Source organism: Aplidium turbinatum, chromosome 4, assembly GCF_918807975.1.
Source record: "Aplidium turbinatum chromosome 4, kaAplTurb1.1, whole genome shotgun sequence".
NCBI classification, from domain to species: domain Eukaryota; kingdom Metazoa; phylum Chordata; class Ascidiacea; order Aplousobranchia; family Polyclinidae; genus Aplidium; species Aplidium turbinatum.
In genome coordinates, this window is record NC_137475.1 from 29,407,887 (window position 1) to 29,435,275 (window position 27,389).

At 38.8% G+C, this 27,389-nt stretch overlaps 2 protein-coding genes and 1 non-coding gene across 3 annotated transcripts in view; 1 reads left to right on the forward strand and 2 right to left on the reverse strand.

Annotated features, from left to right (window-relative positions):
- LOC145768238 (chondroitin sulfate glucuronyltransferase-like) overlaps positions 1-19,736 on the forward strand; it is a 36,249-nt gene extending 16,513 nt beyond the window's left edge. Inside the window, exons 7-18 of the mRNA XM_082579725.1 lie at positions 6,355-6,546; positions 6,745-6,895; positions 7,473-7,573; positions 7,951-8,115; positions 8,389-8,502; positions 8,791-8,916; positions 9,087-9,161; positions 9,869-9,989; positions 12,714-12,772; positions 12,959-13,111; positions 13,642-13,751; positions 18,275-19,736. Coding sequence (XP_082435851.1) covers positions 6,355-6,546; positions 6,745-6,895; positions 7,473-7,573; positions 7,951-8,115; positions 8,389-8,502; positions 8,791-8,916; positions 9,087-9,161; positions 9,869-9,989; positions 12,714-12,772; positions 12,959-13,111; positions 13,642-13,751; positions 18,275-18,398 — 1,491 coding nt within the window. The 3' untranslated portion in view covers positions 18,399-19,736. The remainder of the gene's footprint in view (positions 1-6,354; positions 6,547-6,744; positions 6,896-7,472; positions 7,574-7,950; positions 8,116-8,388; positions 8,503-8,790; positions 8,917-9,086; positions 9,162-9,868; positions 9,990-12,713; positions 12,773-12,958; positions 13,112-13,641; positions 13,752-18,274) is intronic.
- Positions 4,216-4,320, reverse strand: LOC145769757 (U6 spliceosomal RNA). Its single transcript, XR_014289076.1, has one exon. It is a non-coding gene; the product is annotated as a U6 spliceosomal RNA (small nuclear RNA).
- Positions 19,737-20,255: 519 nt separating the features above from the next.
- LOC145768239 (uncharacterized) lies at positions 20,256-26,943 on the reverse strand. Its single transcript, XM_082579726.1, has 8 exons — positions 26,773-26,943; positions 26,417-26,559; positions 26,016-26,129; positions 25,205-25,318; positions 24,165-24,317; positions 23,336-23,541; positions 23,001-23,152; positions 20,256-21,802 (listed from the first exon to the last, which is right to left on the reverse strand). The coding sequence occupies exons 1-8, from the start codon at positions 26,889-26,891 to the stop codon at positions 21,625-21,627; spliced, it is 1,179 nt and encodes a 392-aa protein (XP_082435852.1). The 5' UTR covers positions 26,892-26,943; the 3' UTR covers positions 20,256-21,624.
- Positions 26,944-27,389: the final 446 nt, after the last annotated feature.

Here is a 27,389-nt window from a genome sequence, read left to right on the forward strand (position 1 = left end):
TACCCACACTGCTGACTCAGTAGTCAGTAGGTCCAAAACTTTCTTTTGTTACATCGTAAAAGCTGCGCTTATCTCGTTGGTCGGCATATTTTTGCAGATCTTCAACTTTCTGTTGCTACCACTTGTTTTTGGAATGGCCCGTTTCGGTGAGTCCGATCCCTTAACGAGGGATTTTTTTATTTTTTTTTAAATTATCGGGTACCGTAGCCTAATTATCATTGCCGTTTTAGGGTTAGGGTTAGAGGTTAGGAACTCACCGAATCGGACTCACCGAATAGTAGCAGACCCACTTGTTTTGGGCCTTACGAATTCCTTTTGGGCATGCTGTGCAGCTTGTCAATGTTTTAGTTAGTTGCTTGGAGAAGGATTATTTTCAAAAGTGAGTCTTGCACAACATTTAATTTCAATAAGGTTGGTGTTTTCAAACCAGTCTTGCTTTTTCTTGTGTTTGTAAGCAATTGTTGCTTTAGCTGCAGCGGACATTGCGTCTCGGAGTGTGGTCCATTAATCTTCAACTGTGGCGTTATTTGGAAGGTTTTAATCATGCAGGTTTTTATCAATAACTTCTTGCAAGGATTGCAAGGTGTTGGGATCATAAAACTTGCTACAGTCAAAACGGCGATGGGGAATGTTTGCTGAGATGCGTCTGGTTGGTCTACGGATTTTAATGTTCAGACGGCGGCCACCCCCACTAGTGGGGAACAAACCGACGATAGATTATGATGATGATGACGGCATATCGGAAGGCAGTGATCTGTCCGGCAGTCATCTGCTCCTGGCATAGAGCGTGTAATTTTCCTGTCTTCTCGGTCCTTTGTTCTTGTGATGACATAGTCGAGGGTGTCTTTCAGCATAATCTTGACTCTCAAGTTTAAAATATCTTTATCGATCCTGAACCGAAGGATTAGACTGCCTACTGCTACAAGGATGAAAAGAATAAAATAAAAAATACAAAAAGAAAGGTTTAATAATAATAACATCTCTATATTGTTTAATTGTGATATCGTACTATTACTATCCCCCTGTTTCACTTAAAAGGTGTACAATTTGAAACTTCTTGAACTGGAAACAGTCGCTGAAGAGTTTGAATAATGTCGTTTTTAATTTCAAAGATTTTTGATTCGAACATGATACATTGCAGGTGTTGGTAGAACTGTTTGTTTGACTGCTTATGGTTGGGAGACAATTTATTCATACAAAAAACTTGTGTTTACTACAAATCTATACGTGTGTTTGTATTGATACTCTCTACATTGCTGATAAGTTTTTTACCAGTTCATTAGGGATGATGTTCGTAGAGAAGTTTACTTTGGCGAAACATATTGTTTTCAAACACCTCAAATCTTTATGTATATAAATATGGAAAGACAACTTCGTTGAACATGCATAATTTGTTGTATGCTTGTCAGTAGTTTCACTTAACTTTTGGTCTTAATTTATCATTGTTGTCGGCCTTTTCTCATACCTAATGGCGCTTGTCGCACCATCTAAACTTCTAAAGCATACAATCACGTGCTTTCTCATGAAAACACCTGGTTCTAATACCAGTGCAATAAAAGTTATGCAATTTAATGGTTAAGTGATGCGGAAAAGAAGTGGGCAAGAAAACACACGTGCGCTTGCGCGACCACGAAAAATCACATTTCTGCAACAACTAGGAAACCTTAAATACAGAATAAGACTGTTCGCCAGTCATTTGATTATAAAATAATTTCTTGCGTTTTGTTCTTTTCAATGTCTTGTGGTACCAGAAGAACGCAAGACATTACTTCACAGTAAACCTTAAACATAAGCATCATTATGCATTATAAATATCTTTCCATGGGCATGATCGTGAATGGAAAATTATACGCAATATGATTGTGAATGTGAACGCCTGAAACAGGAATCATACTGCGGAAAGTACAAAAACTATTGCGTTCTATAGTTGTTGTTTGTATGTCTGTTACCGATAATTTGCAAATTCAGTTATATAGGCTACATGTGTTTGTCCATGTACACTGTACACAAGTGTACAGCCATGCGAAACATATTAAGGGAATCTGATTGTTCTTTTGCCAGGTGGTCATTTACTACCCCCACTATAGTTTTTGCCTTAAACTTATGATACTGTTCAGTGTTCATTTTGATTTTTGAATCCATCAATCGACAGTGATGGTTGGATTTAAACCAACTTTAATCAGAGTTGTTCCACGTTGATTGACATTCTATTGTAAGCTGTCTTCCTGAAACTCACAAACAAGATCATATTATCACTGGGTAAACAGCCAATTACAATGATTGTGTTGACACAATCTCATGTTGACACAATCTCATTTTGTAGTATAGCTTTAAAGTAAGTAGTTTGGAACTTTCCTGGAAGTACTTGGCTTGAACTGAGGAGAAAAACAGAAGATATTTCAGGTGGAAGGTATTGTAACACCCAGTAGCGTTGACTGGGATCCAAAGAATACTTTTACATTCGGGCCCGGGGTGGTTTTAGGAACCCGGATCCCCTTAATTTTTCTAAACAAGACGAAACGAAAATACTGCATATTCTTTTGAGTCCTAACGCTTTCTTTAAAAATGTTTCGGGCTTTTTTTTGGGCTTGGAGTTATTATTCTCTTAACGGCCCTGGTAACACCATAGAAAAGAAAACTGCTGCAAAGATATATGTGTGCGGTTGTAAAACTAGACGACGCGATTAGTGAAGCGATCGGCGCTGTTCTGATTGTAGAAACTCACTTTTTTGTTGGACCCAGCACTGATATACTGTATATACCAGTGGCATAGCCAAAGGGGGGGTTTTGGGGTTACAACCCCCCCCTTTGGCACGCGTGTGACGTCACGATATTGAGAATGATGCTTTCAGTCTAAAAAAAATTGCCTAGTTTTAAACAAAATTGCATTAAAAGAGCGAGTTTTGCCAATACCAAACATTCAAACATCTCAGCCAGGAATTAGCAACAAGAAAACACAGAGACTTAGCTTTATTTCCGAAAAATGCCGAAGAAAACATGATCTTATTCTTTTGCTATGCTACCAGACAGCACCATTTTACAGGAATATTCGTACCCACATTTTTGTTGAAAATGCTCTCAGAATGCACCAAATTCAAAGTAATTTTTCAAAAATTTTTGAGGAGGCCCCCCACACCCCCCGCCGCTGGGTGGTCAAACCCCCCCCCCCCCCCCCCTTCAAAATTCCTGGCTACGCTACTGGTATATACATTAATGCTTACTTGCACTCTTTTACCACAAATCATTTAGGAAGTTAACATGGACCTGGGCACTGGCGTCAAACTACCTGGTGATTGCTTAGTTTTCGCGACAGCACTGCACAGTGTGTTTGTTCACAATGATACAGCTCATTGCATAACTTTCAGTCTTTCAATAAGTTCTATATGGTTGGGAATCATCTAAAGACGCGTTGTTAAGTCCCACACCTTTATAAATCCTTAGTCATGCGTTAATAGATATAATTTTGTCACCGATTTTTTACGACTATTTTGTTGCAGACATCAATAAAAAACTTATTTTTTATGTCAAATTCAATAATTAAACTTTGTTGTGTAATTCAGTTTAATTGTTCAGTATAATTTCTGTTTATGCCCGACCGCGCTGCTTTGTGAATTCCAGGGTAAAACATCGGACTCACCACGACATCAATAAACCACCTGTCGTGTTCGGGCAGTGGTTGTCTACCATATAGGACAGGGGTCACCAACTAGCGGGCCGCATGCGGCCCGCCACGCTGTATCGCTGCGGCCCGCGAAAGGTATCAGCGTACAAGTATAACCAAAAATACTTTTCTTGAGGAGTTAAAGAGCACGAAGGCAAAAAATACTTTCCGGGAAGCATATTTTCGTTTTGCATACGATTCCACCGACCGACCAATCAGATTATAGTTCTCAGTGGGGTTTGCTTGAAGTTATTCCAATGCGATGTCCAGCCACACTGATCCAGTGGTTGATTAAAACGTCTGTTGTCGAATTTGTCTGTGAGCATAGGGTTGCTTATTTTAAGTTTGCAAATGTCATGTAAACACTAGTGTGCAATTGTGTTTCACGAGCAGTGTTCTCTCTATGCAAGTTTTTGTTGGCAAAATAGGTCGGTGAGCCAACTCAATTTATAATTAATTGGCAAAATATTATATATAAATTTAAAGACTTTTTCTGATTGTATTATGAAAATATTTAGCTTAGTAGGCCTACTGCAAAATGTTTTTTTTTTTAAAGAAATATGGAACACTTCACGATTTTGCGTGTCATCCTTGCGCAGGGGCCGTGCTAATTTTCTCTGTATCGTTCCAATTTTAGTATATGTTCTGCCGAAGCAAGTCCTGCAAAATGTTGTTAATCAACAATTCTTGCCATGCTGATAAGCACCGCAAGTGACAGTTGTCTAATAGTCAAAGAAAGACGGTTTTGTAGACTCTCACAAAAAGGATGAAAAACCAACTCATTGCTTTTTTAGAGGGAAGACTGTTCATGAATTACGATAGAATTACGATTTTTCGGTGATTTCCACAAGCGTTTGTTTCATGGTGCCTGGTTTCTTTTTCCCTGTTATTGGAGCCTATTTTTCGCTGATATGTTTGCAGGTCACTATTGTATGCAGCCTGATGAAACTGCGGCTCGTCTCTCTATAAGTGCGCAAAACAAGTGGCCTCGTTTATTAGGCATTGTTAAAAAGTCAAAAGTGTTGTAAAAGGAGCTTGGCCTGCCAGTAGCGTCGTTCGATTAATTTTGTTCCTGCGGTATTCTAACATATTAAATATGAACAACATGTAACGCTGGATACTGGGTACGAAATGCGTTCTTTTCTAGCATAAGAGTCAACCTACCTAACATTTTATTAGTGCGGCCCGCCACAGCTCTCTTTAGTGCCAAAGTGGCCCGCACGCAAAAAGGTTGGTGACCCCTGATATAGGATATGATAAACTTAAACTCTTGAAAAACTGTTACGACACACCTTAAAACTTTGCAGTTTCATAACATTTAGATTGAAAAAAGTCCATTTTATTCATAGACCTCATAAAGGGTTATGATTCTATGATTGGGGCAGCTATGTGTCCTAAGAATAAATCAAATTGAGCAGACCCGCCAAGGTTGCCGTTCCTTGGCAAGTTTTTTATCCACTGATAACACCACGTTGACGACGCTACATACTGTGTATCGGTTTTGAAATATAATGGCAGGTCGCATTAAATCCAATTTATTGTTGAATGAAATCCTGGCAAGAAAAATTGCTATCAACTGGGTAGGAAACTATCCAGGTTGAAAACTAGTTTTCTCCAACATGCGATTTGACGTGGTGTTGACCCATCAAGCAAAATTGATTCATTGCATTGATTCAATGCAGACGTTAAATCAACGTGAAAAGGACGATTTTTCTGCAATCAGTTAGACTTCAGCTGTTTAAAACACCAGGAGACTTTGTTTCGCAAAGCACTTTTGGAAAGGATTTCGGATTCGCAAACACTACAAGAAATTATTATCAATTACAAACGCAGTGTGCCAACTCGAAACCTGTGTGGTTTAAACTTTAAGCCACTCGACACTGTGAGACGTTTCACAATCAAGCTTTATGCATTGTTACTTTAATCATTCGAGTTTTGAAAACATGTGGAGTTTGCAGTTCTTGTAAATCATAAGGCAAATATTTTTCTTTCCCAACAATTGTTTCCTTATTTGCATCGCTCCATTGTTCCCAAATGTTGCGGAAATGTTGATGACTAGGTTATTTCAACATAACAGGTGGTAAAGTGTCAAGAAAATGGTTTTGAGATGTAAATTACAGGTCTTTTAGAATGTGTGGTAAACGTCATTGGAGATATAAAAAAGTGCAAGATCTTAATCAATTTGTACAAGATAGACAATAGACATGTCGTCAAAGATATATTTTTGAAAACGTAACAACATGTTCAAATTCAACAAAAAGTTAAAAGATCGGAACTTTGCTTGTTTCTAACTCTGCGTCCGCCAATATTACATTTGCGTACACCAACATCCGTTACTTACAATTGTATTACTGTTTAATAAACCTGTGTTTGAATTGTTGAATATCCAGTGATCTCACGTTGGTGCCAATCTTATTATAGTTAAACTGAATTTTAGCAAATATTGACCATCTCAACTGCAGGATCTCCACCTTATCAACAAACAAGTCGTATCTACAGCCAAACGTATTTATAACTCATATTCACCACTTTCATTCGTTGATTATCCTTTTATTCTGTCGTTGCTACCACACATTAAAATTTATTGTCGCTGTTTTTTCTCATTACAGTCAGCCCTACCTACATTTAAGGCCTAACCCAGAAACAAAAGCCTAAACTTAAGAAAAAATTATTCGAGACTTTTTATATTTTAGGGCATTTTTTATCGTTCTTACAATATACCGAATGAACGCTTGGATTTTGACCCCGAAACTGAATCGTCATCGGAGTTTAAAGACGCTGTCACTGTCGCTGAGGTCACCACTCCACAAACGATGTACGCGCTGCACAAAAGGTTTTCTCAAATTGAAATCGAGAAGGCTTATCATGAAATTACTGAAATTCAAGTAAGTTAATATTTTACCTGCGAGCTATCTATTGACTTCTAAGTACGTCATTAATAGTACAGTTTTTTTTTATATAATATCAAACGAAATTGCATTTCATTGCTGGAACACGCTGCTCACCTGAATGTCATTACAAGAACAAAACTTATCAAAATTGTTTTTACAAGTATTTCAATCTTTTTGCTGTTTATTCTGCAGGAGGAAATAAAGCAATTGGCTCCTAAACTTCCGGAGGGAGAACGAGATTTGTCTTGGCCAATTGGGATCAATCCTCCTTTCAAGCCATCATCAAGATGGGACATTATTGTCTGGGAGTATTTCACAGAAGATTACACTCTCACCTGTCCTGGTAAGAGAAAGCAGAATGCAAACAGCCACTCCTATGTTAGGACATGACTGATGAAGTTCAACAACAGATAAACATGATATATATGCACAGCACTTTAAAGCATCTCCCCTGTTTTCATTGCTCTTACACTTTTGTGTTTGTTATATGGTTAAAAAAGTCACCATGGAGTTACAGGCTTGAAGTAATATGACGTCTCTTCTTTAGTTTGAACAACAACATGTGTGCTTATATATAAAGCGTTGCCTTTATGACAGAAATACGTTGCTCACGTTTCTTTACAATACAGACAGTTTCGGCTCGAGTTATCTTGAAAAGAAACGAAAAGAAACTAGAAAGCATTTTCAAGCTATGTACTATCTTATGCTAGTATGCGTTGAATAACAATGAAAACGCAACAGCTTTAAGCTGAAGTTTAATAGCAATGGCTTGATTCTATTTGAATGAAACAACTGATATCCGTGTACTTCAAGCGGCGATAGAAATTTCTAATATGGTGAACTCCAAAGCATTATTTTGAACATTTACGACACTTTGCCATGTTACCGAAGAATTACAATTACGATGCTATTTTCCACAGGAGAAGTTCCGAAATGTGAATTGTCAGGGATTGATAAGGTGGATGTCCAAAACATTCTGCTCATTGCGCTGGATCGGCTCAACGAAAAGTACAATGACAAGGTGCGGTGCAACTCATGCCATGCTGAACGGCTTGAAGTCGTGAGCTATGTTTGGTTCTATGCCATTGATCTGGCCTCGAATTGATTTCTGAGGTCATGTTGATTTTGAGCATTTTTGTTGGATATTGCAATCCAGCCAGTGGTATTGTTATACATTAACTCCCGGCAATAGATTTTACTCTCACGTGTGTTGGAGTAATGACGAAATTGCTGGATTCTATAATAAATTGTGACCATGCGTAAATATTTAATATGGTAAAGAATAGCCGCTTCATGGGTTTGATTTAAGTTGCGTATTTCTTTTTGTACTCGTAGTTTTGCGTTCCGCTTCAACCACAAGCGTAAATTATCCGTCATACTAACAGAGATATTACCTAGGGATTGGTCATTTCAAAGAAGAAATTGGCGAACGGTTACAGAAGATTTGATCCTCAACGAGGCATGGAATATATTCTTGACCTGATACTGGATGTGGTTGTTGAGGGCGCCAGTGAGCCCGTGGAGATTAGTCACCGGGTTGAGCTGCTTCGTCCACTAAGCGAGGCAAGTGATGTTGAAAATTTGACCATTTTCTTACTAAACATAAATATTTTGTTTCAGAATTAATTGCTTGACACGCAAGGACCCACCTAGCAAAGCCCGCTCTTTTCACATTGATTCAACGTTTACAGACGTTAAATCAATGTGTAAGGAGCGGATTTTGCTAGCTGGGGATATGGCCATCACTTGATCTAACCTTATTGCAACGTTTTTGAACGATAAATCATTGTCAGAGGTGTTTGCGGTTGAATTATTTTGCAACACTGCTTTTTGTAGGTTGAGATTGTGCCAATGCCTTACGTCACAGAAGCAGTAAAGGTAGTTATCATCCTACCACTGACCGTGCAAGAACGCAGCCAATTTCAACCCTTCATGGAAAAATACGCCAAGGTTGATCTTTTGTTTTTATATATAAAGCGATTATTTTAATTTTTTCTTTTTTGTGTCTGACTTCTTTGCTCTGATATTTTATACTTATTTTCTTAACACAAACATCAATTAATCAATCTATGCTGGCTCCAGACGCTCCATGCTTTCCGTCAACTTAAAAACGACAGGTTTTCAAAATCAAGTGTGTGCTCACAGACCCGTTCATCCAACCCGTCTAACCTCAGCTCGTAAACGTTGTTTGTTTACATCATTTCAACGTCGCCAGACAACGTTCTTTCATTGCCCCAGGTGTGCCTGAACAGTGATGATAACGTTGCACTCACTGTCATGTTTATCTACAACCCGGAGGACGCTGAGCGCATACACAGTGACGACATATACGCACAACAGAAGTTGCTTCTTCAGCAGTACGAGGTAAGTTTGTTGGTTGGTCAATTTGTCGTTTTGCCTGGAGACAAGTTCCCCCTTGAAATGAATTATCATAACCCGATCTAGATGTTCAACAGCTGTTAATCTATGAAGCTTTATTGTAGTTGCTAAAGTTGACGTGATATAATGAAATGTCTTCGTCCTGCACTTTCTAGACCCGGTACAAACAGGGAAACGAAGGACAAAAGTTGATCCCATGGTTCAGTATCAAGACTGAAGTTCCATCTCAGGTAGCATTTTAAACGATCTAAAGTTTTCAAACTGTTTTTAAATTTTGCGTTTAGTTTTAGTTATTTTAAGTCTAACCCGACTCTTGAACTGAAAACTTTTGAAATTACTGGCTTGTTGAAGTGACAGGTAATTTCAGTGCCAAGACGAATACCAACACATGTTTCTATGAATATAGTACAGCATATGCCAAGACCAGCTCAGCTGAGACCAGAGTGTATAGGTCACTTAATAGTTAATAGGGATTGTAGATCATAGGGATGCGAAACTTCATCCGCTTTTGGCTTATCCGCAACACTAGAAGGGTTACGTTTTTTTGTAATTTACAAAATATTTTACTTTTTAGAGGTTATATAAGAAGAGTGAAGTTGGTTTTAAAGTAATTTAAGGTTTTCAGTTGAAAGCAAGCCAGCAGTAAAACGTTAAAAATGTCAAACTGGCAATTGACCCTTCTAATGTTGAAGGAACAACGGAGTTGCGCGTCCCGTAATGTACCGTCCCTAGTCACTTAAGAATGCTTGAACGCTGCTCGCCGATGTGTTTTACGACTTGTTTCAATCGTTACAGAATTCCCCTACAAAAATGTATTTTGAATTTTTTTTCAGTCAGTCCTTAAACATGGAAGTAGCATCAGATATAAACATGGCTATTTTTTCTTTCCGACTTCAGTTTTCATTTATTTCTAATTAAACTACGAATGTATTTTTAGTTGAAGACCATGGACATAACGGCGAAGAAATACCCCACGGACACCCTGTTCTTTCTCACGAGCGCCTCTGCAAACATGAACATCAACTTTCTCAACCGATGCAGAATGAACACCATACCAGGCACGTCTGCTTCGGCTTATTTTGAGTATTCAACGTTTAACTGCAACAGTGTTACTCCGACCCTTACAACTGCTGGAACTGCGTTCACTGAAAAGGGCACTTGCTCAGGATCAAGAGGATTTCTTTTCGTTGGGCATCGGGGCCGAGGGTTTATCCTTCTACCGCCCCGTGTGCGCAATGAGTTACGGGCCTGGTTGTTTCATTCGCTTAATATACTTGAATTACCATGACTCACTACGTGCCGTTAACCAATCGGTACTAGACCAAATCAGGTTTTATCAGCGGTGGCGGACAATTGAAAACACACAACAGTAGTCACGTTTCTATTTTTTTACTTTGCTGGGTAACATGTTTCGATGTGACTTAAGAAACTTTTTGTTTCTGCGTGATAATTGCAATATTTCGAGAGAAGCAGAAAGTTTAGCGAGATACAGAAACCGGATTAACTTGAGCTTTGCTGGACGCAAAATAATTAAGCCACTTGTGGAACAAACGAATATTCTTCACAACAGCCCTAAGCGTCAATTGCCAGTTTACCATGCTTGTGATCACTGTGCAGTCTAACCACTAAAGTAGATTTCTTGCATTAATTTCTGTACATGAAATTACTTAAAATACAAAGCATTCCGAGGAAAGCTCGTGGATCAGATTGGAACACTGATTAGGGACCACTGATTTTAACCAAATAAAATTGGTCTTTTTTGTCTAATGCTTGCATTAGTTAACAGGAACATAAAAAGTTAAAAGCAATGCCTTTAAAACTTTCTGATATTTACCTATGTAAATTTAAGACATGTAGCTTTAGTTTTACATCAAGTATAGGTATTACTTTCTAAAACCTCTACAGCCTGTTTCATAATTTTATTTGAATTAGAACCTTCTGATGATCCCCCTTTTAGGGTGAAACAGGCTGTAAAGGTTTTAGAAAGTACTAACTAAGAACTAGTCTATAGTTCAGTGGTTCCCAAAGTATGGGTCGCGACCCAAACATGGGTCGCGAAGGGTCAGAAAATGGGTCGTGCAGAGACGATCTAAATCTGCCAAAATAGGACTGTTGTAAATTAATTTATAAAGAAACTTTTTTTTCTTCTATTGAGTTGTTTTAATCCCAACATCGACAGTATTATTGCATCTTACACTTTTATTTGGCTTCTCTTCTATCAATCAATTATGGCCAACAGTTTTACCGGCATTCAAGTCACTTCCTTCAACAAATCACGTTAAACGTAGATTATTCTCTAAGTTGACAATTTAAGATTTCTGAACTATTTTTTTAATTTGAAGTTAGTTTTTATCTGCGACCCTGGTTGCAGGGAAGCCGCTACGTAGGCTGTGTTATAAAATGTTGTCAAACGAATACTTAAAGAAAAACAAGAAGAGACATCCGACATGTGCAAAAAAATGAGCGTAGGCTATTTTTAAGCACCAAGAAGAGGCACTGAAGCCAAGCCGGTTTGACTCTCCAACGAATCCAGCACTTTTACTTACCCTCTGAGCAAGACGAGCTACAGTAGGCTACACCACTTTACAACTGGTTGTCTGTGTCTTGTTTATAGCAGGCATTTAAATAATCGGGAATCCCAGCGTCAAATGTCTGTCTCGCTAAAAGGAAATCCTTTACCATATTATACTGCAAACCCAACGTACCTTGGAGTAAAACTTGACCGGCAGTTGGCCTACAGACCCCACATCGAGTCACTCCGTGCCAAGGTTACCTCGAGAAATAACCTCTTGAGAAGCCTTGCAGGAACAGGATAGGGAGCCCGAGCATCAACCTTGGGTACAAGTGCACTAGCCTTGGTCTACAGCTCAACCGAATATGCCACAGCTGTGTGGAACCGTAGCAGAAACACAAAAAAGATGGATGTATGCATTAATGACACCTTGCGCATCATCACTGGCTGTCTCCGCCCCACACCTACTGCTTATCTACCAACTTTGGCTGGCATTGCTCCTGCTCATGTCCGTAGGGAAGATGCCTCTCACAAACTGGCTTTGCATGCAAGACTCGATCCTCAACACCTTCTCCACAGTCACTCCCGAAGATATGGACCAGTCAGACTTCAATGCCTGTCATCAAGGCGCCCATTTCATCGATATGCTACACAGCTTGTGGATAAGAACTTCAGCTGCATGGAGACATGGTCCCAGGAATTGAACGAGCTGCCACATATCACTCCCCAGTTTTCAGTTATACCAGCACTCTCCATCCCTCCTGGAGCATACCTCTCAAGAAAGGCATGGGTCACATTGAACAGGATCAGATGTGACGTTGGCTGCACTGGAGCTAATCTGTTTAGGTGGGGTTGCATAATACGCCGATATGTGTCTGCGAAGCGGTAGAACAAACAATGCAATACCTACTCCACGAATGTCCCATCTTACGGCCTCCAAGTGAAAACATCGGTACCGTATTTGACAACCGGACCCAACTACCGTATCATGGCTGCACGATGAGGCATTGCCAATCTAAGCTACTACAAGTCAAACGAGAGAAGAGAAGAAGAAGAAGAAGAAGCAGGCAAACATTGCAAACACAGTATAGACTGCTGAAATTGTTTATACAGATTTTCTGCGTCTTGGGTCGCGAGATGTTCACCAAACTCATATTTGGGTCGCGCTCAAAAAAGTTTGGGAACCACTGCTATAGTTGATGTAATTTGCTCTGCTTGGCATTGAACACTTTTTGTAGTATTAATTGTTTTATCTTTCATTTATATTCAGGCTGGCAAGCATTTTTCCCTTTGCCGTTTTCAAGTTACAATCCAGACATTATATACAAGGTAAGCATTTCTTTTATGAACAAAACAAGTTGACTCCCGTCTGGCTACCAAAGAGCTTTGCAGAGATTACTGAACTTATACTTTAATCATTCTCTGATCACGTCATTCATTGCCAATGCTTTCATTATAACGACTCAGGCGTAACGTTACTTACGTGGTGACATAAAATGATTTTTCTGGACGCAGAAAGTTCCTGTCCCGGAGCAGATTGAAATTAAGCCCACCAACGGACATTTCGACGCGTATTCGTTCGACGAGGTTTGCATCTACAACTCTGACTACATGGCCTCGCGAACCAAGATGGCCGCCTCCGTTGCTAATTTGCAAACCAAGAAAACTGTGAGTATTGTTTTACTGCGAAAGGTTGATGCCTTTTCAACGTTTACTAAAGCCAGTACAGATGTAAGATCAGGCAATATGACCAGATTCGGTACAAAGATTTGTCGTATTGTTTAGCTAAATAGTTCTTTTAAAAGTAAAGGGAACATTAACGGCGAAAGATAAGACCCATTTAAAAAATTTGCCATCTGTTTTACCTTTGTGTAGTGCGTTACAAACACTTTTTACCGACCTGTCACACAATTACGTAGCCTAGGAACACAGCCAATGTTCACAGGCCCCGCTGTGTGCAGGTGGCTCATAATGTTGTTGGTTCGACTCCCATCGAGCAGTGTCTTGGCAGTATACTTGATTGTATGGTTTGTGTGAGCAGCTGATTTTAAGACTGTTCAAAGTGTCATTCGCTTCTTTTTGCATATTTAATATTTGTGGTTGTTGTAATGTTAAAAAGAAATAAAATGGTTTTTATTTAATTTATTGAAACTTATTCAAGTGATAACGGTTCCATGTTTCATTTTATGTGCACTCAGGTCCCAGACCTTGTCAACACCTTAGACATCTACGACATGCTGATAGGATACTCACAGATCCATATATTTCGAGCTGTGGAGCCCATGTTGACTCGGAGATATATTCACAGGTAAACGAAAGATGCCCGAAGTTCAAAGTCTTTGTAAAATCATAAAGTTGATGTTGCTCTCGTAACAACCATAGATTGAAAAATTCTGCAAGAGACTGCTAAAAAATGAAGATGGTTATGTAAACGCTTCGTCAATGCATGAAGATCTTATAACAACTTCATCAATGAAAACTGAAGCGTGAGAGCAAAGCTGCGACCCAACCTTATACAGGGTGATCAAACCAAGTGTGGACAAATATTTATTGAAATAACAGTACATCCAAACAGGAAAAAAATTACACATATAACGAAAAATACCAAGAAAAGTATAAATAAACAAAATGTACTCTTATTTTTCAATATATCCTCCCTTTGCCTTCACCAAACGCCTTAGTCTGTTGTGCACTTGACTGCATGTGCAACGTATGGTGTCTCAGACACCATACGTATCAATTCCTGGCCTTCTTTTGGCCAAAACCCTGACGCATTCTCCTTATACCAGTCCTGGACAAGATTCGCTGTGTGGGACGTAGCCCCGTCTTGTTGAAGAGTTATTCCGTCTTCTCTAAATGTTGCATTGAATCAGGGAATCAATTTCTTCAACATTTTCTAATAAACATGTTGATTAACTTTTACTCCTTCTTCAGGGAAGAAGAGGGAAGTTTTTTCACTAGTTGAAGTTACCTCACCCCAAACCATCACAGAGGCTGGTTTCTGTCTCCGGAACGTCAGCCTTTCATTCCGTGGGGTATCTTCTTCTTTGCATACATACGGTCATTCTGATGATCATGCACAGCCTGGACAGTGAATAACTTTTCGTCTTTCCCAAAATTTACAAAGTTGTTTAGCCTACTGCAGTGCGGTTGAAGGCAAGGAAAAAAAATGAAACACACATTATTTTAAAAATTGGTCAAAGATGTGTAAGCGGTTACTTTCCACGTTAAATTACGTAAAAACTTCCAACGTTAAACATAAATTCGAAGCAGTGGAGACCAACAACTCCAGGCAAAATTAAATTAGAATAACGTTTCCAACTGTGTTCAAATAAGCATGAAGCCTGCGTGTCAAGACAATAACGATTTATAAGCTTTCGGTATTATATTTCTATCGTTCCGGTTGAGTACATTGCAATCTTTTGATTTATGTACTGGTAATGTTTATAAAGCAACTTTCTGCCGTGGTGCGTTCAATTTACGTTCTCTGCACCAGTAGGCTGCAGTACGGCTTTCGTTAACCGCGATAGAGCGAAGATGATAAAATGAGTGCTAACAAAACAGCTCACGTCATGACGACTCAAACCAAGTCACGTGGAACTCTAATAACACTCCCCCATGATGTCCAAATCATCGTCAACAAAATAATCATTAAAGCGAGTTGGCAATCGTCTCTGACGCGCTGAACGTGCGCGGTCGAAATGTCCTCCGGTTCACCAGCCCCCGTCATTCCTGGGTTAACGACTCCAGCGTCATCGCTGAAAGACCCAGAAATACTTGGCACAAATCCGTGATCATCGGGTGCCAAAGGCATAGCAATAAAGTTCTTACTTTCGTCTCTGCTTTGGTGAGTCCATCTTCTGATATCACGCACGTGTCAGGGCATTTCATCAACTTCGATGTTGGATTTGGAATTAACTCCTGTGACCCTATCAGGATCCCATGAAGAAGTACAACGTGCACTAGGAGGTTTAACTCAGACCTGAACACCAACAGAAAATTTACAGCGCATCGTCATCGCATTCACCATCGTCCTTGTTCATTTCAGTTTTCTTTTTAAGGAACGGATTTCGCCATTCATATGGGAAGAGTTTCCTTGATGGAATTATTCCATGATTACGATGGGGAGTGACATCGTACCAAAATACACAGTATTCAATGCTTTTTTTTGATCTTGCAGACATCCTCTTTATTGTTCTATGGTTACGTTCTACTACGCCATTTCCGGAAGGCTTGTAGGCACATCGAAAAACTAATTTTACCGACCATAACTCACAAAATTCCCGCATATGCTTTGATGTAAATGATTTAGCGTTGTCGCACAAAATCTCAACTGGTGGGCCAAACTGGGAGAATATTTGCCTCAATACAGACACAACTTCGATCTCTCACTTCCAATTATTCGCCATACGGCAAATCGACTTGGACCACAGTCAACTACTGTCAGATACTTTTGACGGCCATGATGCGTCACATCCATTGCTACACGTTGCCAGTCCTTTTCGACACTCAGGTTTCCCTCTTCAACTCTTATCGGGCTTGGATCAACTGACTGACACTCACGGTAGCTCTTCACAACGCGATCTGCTTCTTCTCTGGTAATGCTCGGGTCAACTTTTCTTGCGAAATACAGTGTAGTGTCAACACCACGGTGGTGTAAAGCATGAGATTGTACAGCAACACCAGGGCTTTGCGATGTGCTCTCGCCAACAGCAACAGCACCAACTGCTTTGGTAGAAGACTTTCGTAACCACTGCTTTGGTACGCGTGTTAGTGCATCAGCTTTACTTTTGGCGATAGTTAGACTTTCTGAAGATATTTCTGATGAGACAACTGCAGCTGCAACAGATAACTTCCCTTCATTCAAACATAAATTAAAATGCTTCAAAACATCAGTTCCGACTATGACGTCAACATCAGGTACCATCGTTCGGGTTACTACGCATGGCACTTCAACAGTTTTTCCAGCTAATGACAAAGTAACAAAAACTGCACCCTTGCAATCTATCATTCTTCCATCTGCAGCCATGATACGTTTAGATTTACCAACTCTACCTGCCCGTATCGTTGGTCCTACTAAGGTTTGCGTGCAACCACTGTCAATTAACGCACAAGCCGATTGTCCGTTAACTTTAATAATCATCGTCGGAATAATTGCGCCGTTGACGTCTCTGGGGTCATTGCTGGCGCACGCAAAGCCCCTTTTGCGTTTTCCGCGTAATTGCAATTTCGCGGGATATGCCTGGTTTGTTGCAAGCATAGCAAATAATTCCCTTTGGACAGTCTTTCCGGTAATGCGGACCTCCACAAGCAAAGCAACCCGCAATGGGCTTGCTTCCATGACTTCTCGCGACTGCTCCAACTTCAAACGAATTCACCCTTGCGGTGTCAGACATCAAAGCACGGGAGATTTGTACTATTGCGCTTAAATAAAGTGGTCAATTTTTGGTGTTGCTCTCAACTGAGAAGCAACCTTAGCCGGTAGCCCCATCACGAAAGCAAGTTTAGTAATTTCCTGGCGATCGTCGCCAACACCAGCTAAATGCAGCAATCGCTTTAGATCTGCCAAATAGACGTCCACAGTCTCACCATTCTCCCATGTTCTTCTTCGAAATTCATCGAAGGCTAAAAATTTGTCCTTCGCAAATGCACTTCTCAATGCTTTTTCAATTGCATCGGCATCTTCTTTTCCCCCCCACTGTTTCGGCGATGTTCTTTGGCCTGGGAATTTATGTTGCGTTCAGTTTGGCCAATGTAAACTGCGTCACAATCATTGCACGAAATTTCATAAACAACACCACATTTATGTGAAAAGGGGTAGGGTCTTTTGGTATTGATAAAATATTGCCGATGGTTCGAAACGGTTTCATAACGACTTTAACTCCGGCGAGTTTTAAAGTGATTTGTTTGTTTTCGTTTTTCTTGTTATTTAAGAAAGTGACCAAGTTGTTGGCGCGGTTGTAAAGTATTTTGGGATCTGTGTTGAAGTGGGTGGTGTGTACTGCATGTACCTGTTGGTGTGTGTCCGTTTTTGTAAATAAAACATGTTGTACATATAAACGGTGAGATGACGCAGCGGATCAGGCGTTAAAAATGCAAACCGGAGTCGATTTCCGGCTAAGCTGGTTGTTAAAAATACCGCTCACCTCTACCTTGGGCACGGGTCGGCAACCTTTAGCATTAAAAGAGCCATTCGGTCTCGTCTCCATCAAACTAAAACCTGCCCTGAGCCGCACCATTCGGCCTCGTCTCCATCAAACTAAAACCTGCTATCAGCCGCACCATCTACATGTAATTAACTGCTTACAGCAAAAACCTAACGCTTGCAGGAAAGCCTTTTGTTCGTGTTATTCGGCCGCACCCTGTGGAACTGATTTGTAGTTACCATTCCAACAGCTGTCAACTTATTAACATGACTGGGAAATTTAGCTATACAGTAATTGATTTAGCTACACTGACCAGCTGCAAAATACCATTACTAGCTGCAAAGCAAACCGTAGCTACAAAGGTAAAGTGTTGCGCCTCCTTGTCGCAACTATTCGTTTTTTGATTATTGCACCACAATGGTTTAATTGTGACACGAACTAATACAAAAAAGTATCACGTGAGCCAGAGCCGCAGGTTGCCGACCGCTGACCTAGGGTGTAACTAATTGGGTGGGCACAATTGCTGAAGGTGGCCGAGAGAAAGGAACTGGGTACCCTACTGTTAGTGCCGATGGCTTAGTACAATGAGAGCCTATCTTTTCATACCCGACACTTGAATCAAGTATGGGACCACCTTTACCTTTACAACATCACAAAACTTCTTATGTTCCGCTTTTTTATTTAGAACTTGTAATTCGCGTAACGGACAAGACATCTACCAACGATGTGAGAGGAGCAATGCGGAGGGTCTCGCATCCCGGACACAATTGGCGATGGAGTTATTCCCTGACGATCCTTCCAAGCAGTAGATTTTTTATGCTATTAACTGGTGCGCTTGCGTTTCTGCATGGTCACGTCACATGCCCTGCTGCTTTATTTAACTGATGTTAAAAGGCGAAGTTGGGTTAGAGCCAAAAACGGCATCCAGCCATTTTTTGTGGTTGCACAATGCACATATTGTGAAAACTTTTTTGTATTGATGTTTGGCTCACTTAGAAGCTAAACCGAATTGAGGTGGAAGCAAGGCCAAAGACAGCCTCCGCAGTTAACTTGTGTCGAATGTCAACGCTATTTCCCGCTGTACTCTGGTGCAATTTTTTTCCGTCTTTTTAAGTATATCGTTTTCGTATATTTATTGATAACGTGTGTTCTATCATTTCGTAAACAGCAACACTAAAATCCTAAACCGCCTTTACGTAATTAGTGTCTGGTCTCGATAATGAGTCGCGAGCGGTTTCTTGTCACTCCAATGATAACTGTTCTTAATGCTACAATTTTTGTACTTTTTCGTTTTCAAACTATTCTTTGCATGTCAGTGCGTTTGCAATCTCACATGCTATTTTATAATCAAGTAACATATTTTCCCACCGACAGTACATCATTTTACTTTGTTCAATGTAGAAGCTGCCTATTGAGAGCTGTGAAATGAGCAGATTTATTCTGTAACTGAAGAATTTTTTCAGCTTTACTCTCATTTACCCCGGGATGACTTTCTAAAGGCAACTTTTACGCCACCAGCTATTTTAGGCTGCAACATGGTTATCGTAAAAAAATGTCCTGCCTGAAGTATGACCCAGTTGCCATTACATACATTTTTGAGACTATTATAGCATTTACCACGTATACTGAGACTACCCTACTGCGCACCTTCAGCTGTAATGGCCGTTAGCTATGAAAAGCAATAAACAAGAACTCACGTTAAATGAGTGATTATGTTAGCTGGCAACTGCATAACAGGCTACTACGGGTTGTATTACAACCTATGGTGAAGGCACATTCCACGAATATATTTGCAGATTTTGACATTCGCGGTTATGGCTGGCTCCATAGGTAAAGTGTCAAAATGTATTTCTGAATAATGAATTGATACTGTTTCTGTGCACATTCAATAAAACGCTTGTGATCAATCTACTACATGTATTGTTAATTAACGTTTTGCTACATAGAATAAAACACAAAATTATGCGTGACTTGCTTGTAGATGCAGTGCAGATGCGAGTGGACTATTTTTATTCTTGAAAATAAAAAATTTTCAATATTAGTTTAGTGGTCTCGGTTGAGAACATTAAATAAACGTTACATGCTGTAGAATGTAGATGTTACCTGTGATGTTCGTTACAATGCAGTTACACAATAATTGTAACAGTGCTCTTCAACGGGAGTTTCGTGAGTTCAAAGGGTACCTCGTTTTTTAAGAAAATTGCTTTGTTTCAACAAGCTATACTGATGGGTCATTGTAAATATTTAGATAACCGTGTCGCACTCACGCTTCAAGTAGGCTAGTTAGTTAAACAAAAGGTTGAGTGCAGTCATTTCAGTACATAGCCGAAAAAGACGTTGGTCGTTGATACTTATTGCGTCACTGTTTATTGTTATAATTACTCTAAATTTTTGTTAGTGGGGATTCCGTGACAAACGCGAAAGTAAATCAGGGACTCCGCGATGACAAGAAGGTTGAAGAATGTTGATCCAGATTTCTTTTTGCATTTTGTATCTATAGGTTTATTAAGTTGGAGGTCGATTCCCTTCAACATGTCTAACCGACTCGAAACAGGTTTAATGGGGAAATTGGCAGAAAGTTCCTCAGGATCAAAAACCTGACTGATGCCGTTGTTCGTACGAGAACCAATTACATAGGCCAGACTTTCAGTTTTAAGTGGGCATTGTTTTGCTTAACTGCATATCTTCACGTTGCGCAATTCCATTTTCTCATGCAGAGAATGTATTGTATTGTACACAGAGAATCATGTATTGAAATATGTGACGACTGATTCACCACCACGTCCTTCAATGCAAATACAACGTACAACTCAGGAGAATGGCGCATTTATCAGTTGACATAAAACAACAGAAGTAATTGTCTATCTCGTATCCTAACTGCTGGAAGCAAGTATCTCACCCATTTTAGCGCTTTGTACGCTTCCCATGCTTTCTTCCAGTCCGCTTGTAGATTTTGCCATATGGGTATAAAAATAAGACACTTTTTCAAGTACCGTAGGCTACTACACGAGAAAAAGAATCTAGTGCACTGATTGGTATGACAGAGTATAATATATGATATCTTACTATACAGACACAGTATATGACAATTATATATAAAATATGTCAAACCTAGGGATTTATATTAGGGGGTTTAAAACTGCATCCAGTTTTGGATTTTTAGCCACATTAAAGTCTTGTTTTATTTTTTTTAAATGTTGTACTTTTTATAAGCTATGCGGGAGCAGTAAAGTTAGTTTTAAATCAACTTATGGTTTCTCGTTGAAAGCAAACTTGAAACAAGAATTGGTCCTTCTAGTGTGGCGGGAAACCACAGCTTCGTAACCCGTAATATAATGCTCTAAGTAAAATTACCAAAAAACAAGTAAATAAAAATGACATGACCTACACTGAAAGAGAAGTATCCTCGTGAATTAATTCAAAAGCAATGAGAATCAGAAAAAGACCTACAAAATAAAAACTCGAACGTTTCATTGTTATAAAACATATGTGGGATATTATAAAGTACGTTAGATCTTTCTCCGTAACTTGCTTCAACCACCATTTTACGCAAACACTAAACTCATCACATTAAAATAAATCACCTAATATGCAGCACATACATAGCATTAAATCCATTAATTACGAAAAAAGAATAGTTTCTCCTATTTGTTGGGTGGTCACACCAACACAGTAGATGCAGTGCCCTGCATATGTCAAATGTATGTGTGACCACTCAACAAATAGAAAATATACGAAAGACTGATAATAAGGTTGGTAATGTAGCGATCAACGTGCTCGGTTTGGCAGAGATGAGACCCAGTAAGTAAACAACAGTACTCACATCTGGAGACAGCCAATACAAATCAATCAGTGAGCTAAGTTGAAAAAAACGTCACTTTCATAAGTATAAGTATCCTAGTCAAAAAGAAATAAAGTTTATAGATGTAGCCTAGAACAAAACATATGAAAAAAAATTGAAATGACTCTAGTACTTTGAACGGGTGGCATGAATCTTGCAAGAGCAAGTCTCAGGGATGCAGACAACCGGTATGATTACACCTTCAGTTGATAATAATCTGCCAGTGCATCTCGTAGTTTAATGTAGTCGTCCTTGCAGTTATAAACGTTGGCAGAAAGTCGAATCCACATTTTGCAATCAAAGTTTTGAAAAGCAGTCTGCACCGAGTACTTGAGCCAAAATATGACTATCAAGGCATCGGCAGATTCTGGTCTGCGATAACAATAAATAATAATCACATTTTATTTTGCCCGAACGTACATTACAATAATCACAGATGCAACAGAAACTGGAAGCAGCAAAGGGGCATGCAGTCATCGTGTCAGCTGCTTTCAACTATTTTGGTTGTAAAAATACACAAAAACACCTCGGTATTAAGTGACCATGTAACCAAGCTAAAAGACGTTTTTTCGGCTCGCAAGGTGTCCTTGCTCGCAGCTCATTGTCTTGACTGAGCTCTTCACAGATAGAAGTAATTTAACTTAAAATCTGTGTGTGGACAAAAACTTAAAATAATAGAAGTTTCTCTGCAATTTCAAGAGTTTCTCTGCAATAAAAAAAATATACAACATGCGAAAGACTTTCCAACAACCAAGATGGCGCTGTCTTAGTTTGAAAGCAAATCTTGTTAGTGACCGAGGGAGCAAAAATAGTTTCTGAAAACTACAAGCATCACAATTCTGAAACCATTTGGGTACAATTATGTTCCAAGAAACACCATTTTATTTTTCAGAAGACAGAGCGCCCGTTCACATTTCTGAGTGAATTCAAGATTTTCTCAATAAAAAAACCATTTCAGACTTTTGAAGCAAAGAATAATGACCTGGAGTGACCTTATTCAGGCCTTGATATAAATCAAATGAATTTTGACATGGGATGTTTTGGTAAAGAGTGCAAAAAACGTGATTGAAAAAACGCTATTCATGTTAGCCTGGAAAGTCTATAGCGGATATATTCGCGACAAATTTCTACTGTAACATTCCCAGAAGTAGTTTTTTCAGAACTAGGTTTATTATGTATCTGTTTAAAATAATAACAAATAGTAGTTACAGACGAGACCATTTGTGTAATGTAAACTAACGCAGTTTCTTGTCCATTGAGGGGTTGGAGGATATCATGTTGCAATCCATATATATATGTGGTGGTACCATGCAATTGGTGTTTTGTGGTACTCTACTACTCGCACCAGATACACCAATCGCACAATGCGAAAGCGTAATAGACTGATACAAAGGAAAATAATTTACGTGACAGAAGCGAAAGAAATGTCTAAAACCTTAACACCAAATCATAACACGAATCATTTCTGGTGTAATGCGCGCACAAACATAAGTACAGGTCGTAAGACCTTTTCAGTTTACACCAAAGCAGCACAACACTAACGTGTCTTATAAACACTAAAGCGTCTTACTTGAGGTTAACGGGCCAAGTAGGAAGTTCGACTAGGGCCATGCAAGGAGCCCTCATGTCCGGAGGAATATCCAAAGGCTTGGTTCCTAATGCTTTGCATAGCATAGGTACAGCCCAGCTCAACAACTCTTCAGCATAGCCAGTGAGCCCTTTCTTCCATGAAAAAAAGCATTATAAACAAACTTTATCTGAAATATTTCTTATTATCACATCATCATAAAGTTTTTACGCAGTATCAAATAACTTATTCACCAAAAGCACACAATAGTTAGTATTTAGCTAGTATTAGTTAGCCTAAAATGTTCTACGTTGAAAACTGTAATTTTTTCAACATACCAAGCCACCGATTTCCTCATAAAACTGAAAAGCCGTTGGAAGAGTATAGAACGAAGAATAGTCTCTTGTGCCCAAATACCCAAACCGATGGTGGAATGTCATCAGGGAGTTGGAAGTGATTAAAGGCCTTATCTGTCCTCGATACCTTGGAGATACCCACATGAATGCACAAGATCGTGAAGAAAAAGCCCATTTATGAAAGTTACCTGAATTAAATTACAAGAAGTTTGATGTTAAAGCAATTCAAAAATAATAAATCGTATACTAGCAATAGCGCACGCAAAAATATTTCATAGGGTTGGATTTTTAAATAATATTACATGAGGCTATGTTACACAAAATTGTGAAAATCTACTTTCAAAAACTACCAGCAAAGTTTGATGGCTGCCTGGAGTAAATACAACTGCCATGGCCTTGCACATGAAACCATACAGGTATACAATACATTTTACTGAGTAGTTGTGTGAAATTCATGAAACAATGTTTTAAATGAAAGCTTGGCAAAAAACGGAGCCAAGGAAGATTCTTTCAAACCTGAGCGAAACGATGACAAGATGACGTAAGAAATAACACGTTAGATTGAAAACTGTTTAAAAAATCCTGTTCGCAGTTACGAGATTGGCACTGCAAGTTAGTCATAGCATAACCCACAAGTTTTTACTATTTGATAGCAATGAGAGTATTTAAAAGAAAAAACACAATCAGCAACGAGTAACATCAAGTCTGTAAAAAGATCGTTATGCAATATGCATCAAATATATTTACTGTTCAACCAGCCCACAGTTGGTTTGAGCCTATAGTACAGTAGCAGTATGAAGCAAAACCATACCAACGTAGAAATCTGCTCCCAAATCATTCATGTCAAGCTTGATCTGCCCTGGAGCGTGAGCTCCGTCAATGACAGATATCACATTGTATTTCCTGCATAGGTCGACAAGCTTTTTCACTGGCATCACAACCGCAGAAGGACTTGTGATGTGATCTGTAAATGCATATAAGTTGTGCAACACAACAGCACTTAACAGACGCTATAAACAAACAAACCATACAACTAACGTGATCGATTTCGAGTAATGGCTAGTACCAAATTTAAGTCATAAGTAGAGTAGACAACCGGAAACAGACATTGCAGTCGGCTGCAGCGTGGGTCAGGTGTACGTCGGAAGGCGTACACCGATGCATAGCGCTCAAGTCCGCTTTCCCGCAATGCAGGATAAAGATGATAAAACAAACAAAAACAAACAAACAAACTAAATGGTGAGAATAAGTAGGCTAATGAAACCATGTTCGGTGTTCGCTGCTGCGTAAATGCATAAAGTAAATGAACACGAATCAGTCTTTATGAAATGTTATAAAATAAAGTATTGATCAATAAAAGTAATTATGTTTTATTGCTTAACAGTTTATGAACATTAGGGTTGCATCAGGAGCCTTCAACTTTTCTAAATTAACTTCTGCCTGGTAATAAACTATTGCAGTTATGTAAAAATAAGACAGCTAATTTTTTTTAATGTTTAATCACTGTTTAGGGGACTAAGAGTGTAATGCGAGTTTCCAAATCTAAATAAGGCTCAAAATATCTATAGTTAACACAGTATTTATTGAAATCCTGACTGGTAATAGCAGTTTGTATCACAATACAACATCTAAAGCATCACAACTGTAGTCAAGGTGCCGTCATCCTATAAGTGAAATCTTATGTATGTAGACCAAGACTATGTGTGTTCAGAGGTTAAAACATCCCAACCTCCAGAATGTAAACTTTTGTTGAAGTTTCCAAAAAAATTGGATCTTCCACTTTAAAGCTGGTTAACTTCAAGATAACCAGCAGTGAGGTGGAAAGTGTTGCACATCTGATGCTGTGCCCACCTATAACTGTTATCTTAATGTTCTTATTTTCTACGAACTGTTTTTCATAAAGTTGGACTATGTCATCGTGACATTGGATAGGAAATGTGATGGGAAGATACCTTCTCTTCAATCCTGTAAAACAGATTTGGAAAGTAATTAATCTTTGGTGTTTTACTGGAAGAGTAGAAAGCCATATTATGTGTATAATGGCTAATACTTTTCAACACGATTTGGTTTGGATGTTTTAACTTGGCTAATAATATTAGCCATATACATAAACAGCAGTTTTTTTCAGGTCAGGCAGTAGGCTATGTTACCACAACACAAAATAAAAACTAAAGACTGACTAAGAAATATTTACAGATAATACAGAAATGAATGTTATTACAGTATATGAATCGATATAAATATTACATATACTTGTGAATATTCACATACTACACACAAATTAGCCACATAATCTGAAATTATGCTGCATTTCTATAAAAAAAATAATACTACTTTTATAATATTGAAATAAGTCCTAACAATTTGTAATGTGAGACCGTCAGACCACTCGGCATGCGACAACTCAGCAAGTGTTTCAACTCATTCAGCTACTGCCAAGTCAGCAAATGAGCTTTACTTGCTCAGTTCGGACTTGCTTGGTCATTGTTGGTTAAACTGATTTTGCCGACTTGTGACATGCCAAGCTTCAGCTTGCTCAGTTGTTACTTCCTCAGTTTTATCATTTGCCAACTTTAGCCACTTGCTAGCTCAGTTGCCACTTGTTCATCTGCTATTAATGTGTACTTGGCGTGTGATAACATTTTCTCTTTTACGTCCTTACCATGGAATTGCTCCATTTCTTCAGCAGTATTTTGCACAGCAAGGTATGTATGTGATGTAAGCAAAATCTCTGATTCACAATCAAACTTGAGCCATTTCAAAATGCAATTGGTTCCTATTATGCAAACAGTACGGTAATGAAACTTTAAAAATGATTCAAAGCAGCATTTAGCTGATCGAACAAAGCACTGTGAAGAAAATGGCTAATACTTCAATTGTTGTGGAAACAACGCATACACACAGCACAGTAGGCCTATCATATTTATCATTTTAAATAATAGGCTGAAATGCAGTGAAATGGCATAATTTATTCTTAAACACTTTTTTTATTAAACCAACTAAAATAATGTTGCTGAATATAAGTTGCAATCAGCGACACAGAACTATAAAACAAAACACTACCTGTAGTCGCATTATCCGTGACAAACAAGTCTTCAGGGTTTGCACCAACAAAACTGGCAGCACAGACTACAGCCTCTTGGTAGTATTTTGCAAGATTTATTCTGAACCACACATCTGGCTGATCTTCTTGCTCTTGTAATAATCTACCAAGTAAACATAGTAGAGATTAATAAAATGAAGTAATTATAACCATCATCCAAACTCGGTTTTGTCTTCACTAGCGGGGGTGGCCGATTTCTTCAATATACATTTCTCAAAACTTTAAAACAAACTGCAAAAAAGTTATGCAAGCACACATATGTTTTTTTATTAGATTAAAACTATAAATAGGTTGCTTTAATTTCTAGAAAACTTACTCAAATCGTTTATTCATCACAGATGTTGGAGCCAATCCATAACTACCATGATTGATTCTTGCCCCACAATTACTTTTTAAAAACAGCTTTTGTACTTCTTCTGATCCAGGTTGCAACATTTTGGAAAAAACAAAGCAGTACCGTAGTACAATACAATGGAGACTTGCCCTAGTAGCTGCAATGAAAAACAAGAATGAGCTCCAGCCTTTCATCACATTGATATGATTTATGCAGCATAAATCTTGTCAAATAGGTGATCTGGCAAAAATAGTTTCAACAGCCAAATGCTCATAAAAGAACTTAAACCATTGAGCAAGCCAATTTTGAACCAACGCCCAACGTGTAATGTTGTTGAAAGTTAAGAATTTTGCTTTTTTAGCTTCAGTAAAAGTTGTGAATACACTGTTTTTGTAATAAAAATCAAAAGTTCATTGCGTACCAGCTGGAAGATCTTTGCGTTCAACAAATGATATGCATACCATTGAAAGTGCAGTTGGTTAAGCAAAGTGTTGCAACCGAACCATATTTTATGACGTCATAATTTTGTTATGTGATTTTTTTCCAAATTTTTTTCTATTAGGTTAGTATGGTAGGTAGGCAATAACTATAGGTCGGGG